The sequence below is a fragment of the Triticum urartu genome, chromosome 4A (assembly GCF_056163025.1).
Source record: "Triticum urartu cultivar PI428250 chromosome 4A, HENAU_Tu73, whole genome shotgun sequence".
Lineage (NCBI taxonomy): Eukaryota > Viridiplantae > Streptophyta > Magnoliopsida > Poales > Poaceae > Triticum > Triticum urartu.
This window is the reverse complement of record NC_141876.1, coordinates 453954531-453960680: the sequence shown is the minus strand read 5'-3', so window position 1 is coordinate 453960680 and position 6150 is coordinate 453954531. Positions and strand designations below refer to the sequence as shown.

General features: G+C 47.1%; 1 protein-coding gene across 1 annotated transcript; it reads right to left on the bottom strand.

The window, feature by feature from the left end:
* Positions 1-3381: 3381 nt before the first annotated feature.
* On the bottom strand, positions 3382-5915 carry LOC125553951 (uncharacterized). Its single transcript, XM_048717591.2, has 10 exons — positions 5658-5915; positions 5493-5523; positions 5242-5390; positions 4785-4876; positions 4626-4633; positions 4440-4511; positions 4192-4359; positions 4018-4113; positions 3789-3911; positions 3382-3718 (listed from the first exon to the last, which is right to left on the bottom strand). Exons 1-10 carry the CDS (start codon positions 5675-5677, stop codon positions 3626-3628), a joined length of 852 nt encoding a protein of 283 aa, XP_048573548.1. The 5' UTR covers positions 5678-5915; the 3' UTR covers positions 3382-3625.
* Between the last annotated feature and the right edge of the window lie 235 nt (positions 5916-6150).

Here is a 6150-nt window from a genome sequence, read left to right as displayed (position 1 = left end):
GTACCGAACGTACGACACCTCCGTGTTCAACACACGTTCAACTCGATGACGTCCCTCGGACTCTTGATCTAGTAGAGGGTCGAGGGAGAGTTCCATCAGCACAACGGCATAGTGACGGTGATGGTGATGTGATCCGCACAGGGCTTCGCCTAAGCAATACGACGCTATGATCGGAGGAGTAAACTGTGGAGGGGGGCACCACACACGGCTAAGAGAAATTGAAAGGAAGGGGAGGAGGAGGCCGGCGGCCAGGAGGGGCGCGCCAAGTGGGGAGTCCTACTTGGACTCCTAGTCCAAGTAGGATCCCCCCTTCCTTTCTCCGCCGAAGAGAATAGGAAGGAGAGGGAGAGGGAAAGGGAGGGGGCCGCGCCCCCTCCTCCTTGTACTATTCGTACTCCCTAGGAGGGGGCGTGCGCCACCCCCGCAGACTTCCCTCTCTCTCCCTTTAGGCCCATGTAGGCCCAACACTTGCCGGGGGGTTTCGGTAACCCCTCGGTACTCCGGAAACATAGCCGAATCACTCGGAACCATTCCGATGTCCGAATACTACCTTTCAATATATAAATCTTTACCTCTCAACCATTTCGAGACTCCTAGTCATGTCGGTGATCTCATCCAGGACTCTGAACAAACTTCGGTCACCAAAACACATAACTCATAATACAAATCATCATCGAACGTTAAGCGTGCAGACCCTATGGGTTCGAGAACTAAGTAGACATGACCGAGACACATCTCCGGTCAATAACCAATAGCGGAACCTGGATGCTCATATTGGTTCCTACATATTCTATGAAGATCTTTATCGGTCAAACCGCATAACAACATACGTCATTCCCTTTGTCATCGGTATGTTACTAGCCCGTGATTCGATTGTCGGTATCCTCATACCTAGTTCAATCTCATTACCGGCAAGTCTCTTTACTCGTTCCGTAATGCATCATCTCGCAACTAACTCATTAGTCACATTGCTTGCAAGGCTTATAGTGATGTGCATTACCGAGAGGGCCTAGAGATACCTCTCCGATACAAGGAGTGACAAATCCTAATCTTGATCTATGCCAACTCAACAAACACCTTCGGAGACACCTGTAGAGCATCTTTATAATCACCCAGTTACATTGTGACGTCCGATAGCACACAAGGTGTTCCTCCGGTATTCGGGAGTTGCACAATCTCATAGTCAGAGGAATATGTATAAGTCATGAAGAAAGCAATAGCAATAAAACAAAACAATCATAATGCTAAGCTAACGGGTGGGTCTTGTCCATCACATCATTCTCTAATGATGTGATCCCGTTCATCAAATGACAACACATGTCTATGGTCAGGAAACTTAACCATCTTTGATTAACGAGCTAGTCAAGTAGAGGCATACTAGGGACACTCTGTTTTGTCTATGTATTCATACATGTACTAAGTTTCCGGTTAATACAATTCTAGCATGAATAATAAAAATGCATCATGATATAAGGAAATATAAACAACAATTTTATTATTGCCTCAAGGGCATATTTCCTTCACATCCACCTCCCGCGCAGCCGGGGAAAGCCACTCCAGACCACCTACCCGACGCAAAACCAACACGGCCAGGGGCCGCCCGGCTCCTCAAGCAATGGATGAATGCGCCACTCCTGCTAGACAGCCACGCACAGAGAGCAACCCTCGACGCCTGGAACCCATGAACAGAGGAAAACCATCGCCGTCGGGTGGAGCTCCCAACCAAGAGCCGTTGTTCCGAGCTCAATCTCAGATCCTACACCGCTCAATCTCTTCCTCCTTCCACTCGCCAGCAGCAGCCCCCACACCGGCTTCACCAGGAGGCACAACGCACCCCGTCCACCGCAGCAGCTCCTGACCGCCGCTAGCGCAGCCCACCTGGCCGAGATCTGGTGCCTCCATGACAGGGCGCGCCATCCCCTCCGAGATTCGCCGCCTCCATGACCGGGAGGGCCGACGCGCACCAACACCTCCTCCACAAGCCCGCGGCTATGCTCCGCCTTCCCATGCGCACCTCGCCGCCTGCCATGCCACCCTCCTCATCGCTGGAGCGATCACCGCGCCGCCCGCTTGACGCCACTCCCCCGCGTGTGGGAGGCCCGTCAGGGCGCGCCAGACATCGCCCGCCGCCTTTTATGGCCGGGCACCGCCACCGCCGCCGGCACCGGCAGTGGCGACGGCCAAGGGAGCTCGAGGAGGGGGGCGCTCGCGGGGCTAGGGTTGGCGCCTCCGGAGCCGCTCGCGCGAGCGGGTCGGAAGGGAACGTATAGAAAATATCAAATGTTCCTTGCCTCTAAAGTGGTCCCACACCCCAACTTTTAGGATGGGACTAAACTTTAGAACCACATCTTGCCATTTATTGATGGGCTTTTTTTAGATTTCAGAAATTGTATATGTGCCTAGCCCATTATTTATAACAACAAGTTTGATAAATGAACGTAATAATTTAGAGTTGTGTGCATTCTATGCCCATTTTCTTACTTGGTGGCGCCCCTCCGTGCCGGTTACAAGCTATTCTAGAAAGAGGTGCACACCCCCCCCCCCCCCCCCTTGGGGCTGGTCTTGGCCAATTTATGTTAGTTTTTTACGTTTCTTTAAACTTAAAAAAATGGTCATACATGGGCTTCAACCTCTAGACCTCATATTTCAGTACTAACTGTGATAACCAACTGGACACCTCACAGTTCGTGGCTACCTACTGGTTTTGTATTCTTGTTGTGCGTCAACTTGTAACCCTGAAAAGAACACTCTGGGTTTTCTATGGCCTGTTTTTCTTCGCTTTTTACTCTTTTTTATTTATTTTATTACTTTTCAAAAATGTTTGAACTTTTTAAAATTTAGAACTTTCTTCAAATTCGTGAACTTTTTCTTGAAAATCCGTGAATGTTTTTTCAATTCATGAAAGTTTTTTTCAAAATCGATGATCTTTTCTCAAATTCGTGAATTTTTTTTCAAAATTTATAAATTCTTTTTATAATTTGTTACCTTTTTTCAAAATGGATGAACTTTTTCCAATTTTGCAAAGTTTTTCATTTTATTATGAACCTTTCCAAATTTTCATATATTTTTTGTAATTCATGAACTTTTCTCAAATGGATGAACTTTTTTTTATAAAATCTGTAAACCTTTTTTGATTTCACAATTTTTAAAAAAAGTATTAATAAACCGACCGGGTTTTTTTATACCAGACCAACAGCACAAAAAACGAAAAAAAAACTAGCCTGCAAAGAGAGCGGACGAGCAGCTGGAGCGAGCAGGGGGAAGGCGAGCGAACTGGCATTGCTGGGTCGCGGCCCGCTTGGGCGCTCGTGAGCGCCAGCTCTCCTTTCCTGCGCCGAAGGTGCGGAATAGGAGCTCTCCATTCTATAATGCAGTGGTCCGAGTATAAACCCTCTTTTTTGGAAAAAGAATGCATTCCATCATCCAATACTTTACATTAAACCAGACGCACTTACAGCCCATGATGCCTTGGCTACAGCAGCAGCATCTTCAGTGGCTGCTTACATATATGTACAGTGTTAATTAAGCCATATTTCGATGCACCCATAACCTGAGATGTCCTCCTGGTTTGGTAATTCAGCTAAATGGGACACTGAAATAAACGGATCGTCTCACGGAACCAGCACTAGGTGCAGCTCCCCACAACGGCGATTTCGTCTTTGAGCGACTTCCTCTTGCCCTCGTGCTTGCTCCCAGGTTTTGCAGCCTTTTTCAGTGTCTGCAGCAACATCAGTTAGTAACCAAAACGTAAGAACATAGATACAGGCAGTAAAACCCAATATGCTGACCTTTTTGAGGAGTAGGTCCGTGTGCCTCTCCATCTCCCGGATCTGCTCCATGGTCATGCCGTACCACTCGTCTATCCACGCGAAGCACAGCCGGTGGCACGCCAGAAACAGCGCCCTCTCCCCCTGCACGGTATGGAGCGTCAGCTCTGAGCTTCTGAAGTATTGACACACGCTCTGCCAGATTCAGATCAAGCGGTGCGCAGTTTGACAAGATATGGAGTGCAGGTACCGCGATGAGGCAGTCTTCGAGCCGTTCGCCCAAGCCCCAGATGGGAGCATCCATGACCACCAGCTTGTATATGGTCATCACGGGACGGCATGAATCCTGAAACGAATGCGACCCATGTACAGTCAAACTTGACAGTAGCAGTGCACATAGATCTCTGATTCAGAATCTGCATACCATCCACCCATTCAGAAGAGGGCCTCGCTCCGTCCGTTGGGACTTGAATGTTGTGAGGTCGACTTTTGGAGCAGTGATCACCTTGCTCCAGTAGTCCCGCGATACTGACGCGATGTCGACGATCTCCACCTCTCTTGCAGCTAGCTGCTGGCTGTTTAAATTGTGCGCCTGGTTGTAGGGCAACCTTAGTGTCGTTTCCTTTCGTCCTAAGGACTGAAAATGACTAGGAGGCAACTGAATGTGCTTACATTTTCAGAGCAGCCGTTGTCAGGTCTTATCACGGTGTCAATCGTCAGGGAACACTTGCTAAAAAGAGGGCACTGCATGATAGTAACAAATGATCAAGAATAATGAAGTTAGTATAATTTGGCAGTGCTGGATGAACTGAGTTGTGAAGGATTCGAAGAACGAAATGATTTCTCTACTTGCAGTACCTTGATTACTGATGAGGGTCAGAGCAGCATCCATGGAAAACATGTAAAAGGGAGGGGGATACAAAGTTACAAATGGAACTAGTTTATAAAGAACTGATAAGTGTATAATTATTGCCAAAATATGATTCACAATTGGTTAAAAGAAAGGTCTTTGCTAACCTGTTCTGCTCTTTGGATAAGCGGACCAGGAGTCCTCATGCACTGCGAGAGAACTTGCGGATGCAAAGCCCTTCATCCAAGATGGAATTTTGCTGCACACAGTTTTTAAGGAAAATAATTGCTCCTAGTTGATCCAGTAATCTGGTAACTTACATTTCATAATGTCCTGATTACAACCTTTGATTTTTACCCCTTAGCATTGCATTTCTAATTAGCCAGTTATTCGCTTCCAGTGGTTTGTTCTTACCTTTCATGATTATCCATTGTCAAAGACTCTCTAGTAGTACAAAAGTTACAGGATTGTAATGGCCTTACTACCAAATAGGCATAATTTTATGCCTTTTTCTTGAAACAACTTAGGACGTATTATCTACGAAATCGGCGAAATTTATCATGTCATGAACTAGTATATATACGTACAATAAACAAAACTAGGTGACTGTATATATGTACGAACCTCTGCAGATGATACACTTTTGAGGTGAATTGGCCCTCGCCGAGCTCGTCATCCTCAAAAGGGACCTGCTGCAGCACCTCCACGCCCTCCTTCCCATTTGTATTCTGCTGCTCCATCTTGATGATGGTGTAGCTGAGCCCTATCTCATACTGCAATACAGTAATCGACCTGTCTCAGCTCAATTACCATCTCACAACAACAAAACACTGAAAAAAACCCTCTGAAATTCTTTCTTTGGTGGTTCTTCATACCTCCTCCATCGACATAGGCATGATGATTCGGCTTAGTGCAGGATCATAGTCAAGGTCCGGCAAATCGACGAAAGCACATGAGTTAACAAAATGAAAATAAAAGTAGGAGATCATGCACACAAAGCGATATTGCATGAACACAAATATCTTTGATAAAAAGGATACAATTCCTTGATCTGAACCATGGCGGAAGCAGTATCGAGATGGTGGCAGGGCGAGTTTGGTGTTGGGAGGACGAAGATGAGCCCTTTTTCGAAACCGCAAGGAGGAGAACTCTTCTGCCCGTTTCCCAAGAAGGCAGTGGAGGAAGAGTGGGGACTCGGGAACAGCTTCAAATTGCTGTTTATACTTCTTCCACTTATGACCTCCAACAGATGCGAAATCTGATAATGGGGCAGCACAACTTAAAACTGGAAATTTATGTCAACTTACAGTGGGAATCTGAGGTTTGAAGCGGGCGAATGTGCGAAGGATCCTCGCACGGCCAGGTCTCCATCAACAGGGTTGTGACTTGTGAGGTGGGTAATTTACGCACGTCAGGGGTTGCCTTTATGTAACGTATCTTGCAACTTCTGGAGAAGAAGATGCTGGCAAAATCCGCCTGGCCGCCACTGCAATTGTGCCCACCCCTTTGTATTGCTGTCCCATGGGCCCGGCC

What these genes read in the sequence shown, in the direction of transcription:
- LOC125553951 (XM_048717591.2), bottom strand. Translation starts at nt 5,677, where the DNA reads ATGGTTCAGATCAAGGAATT. An exon ending in TGCCTATGTCGATGGAGGAG is followed by an intron (nt 5,391 to 5,492) that starts GTATGAAGAACC and finishes ACTGTATTGCAG; the next exon opens with TATGAGATAGGGCTCAGCTA. An exon ending in CGGACCTACTCCTCAAAAAG is followed by an intron (nt 3,719 to 3,788) that starts GTCAGCATATTG and finishes ATGTTGCTGCAG; the next exon opens with ACACTGAAAAAGGCTGCAAA.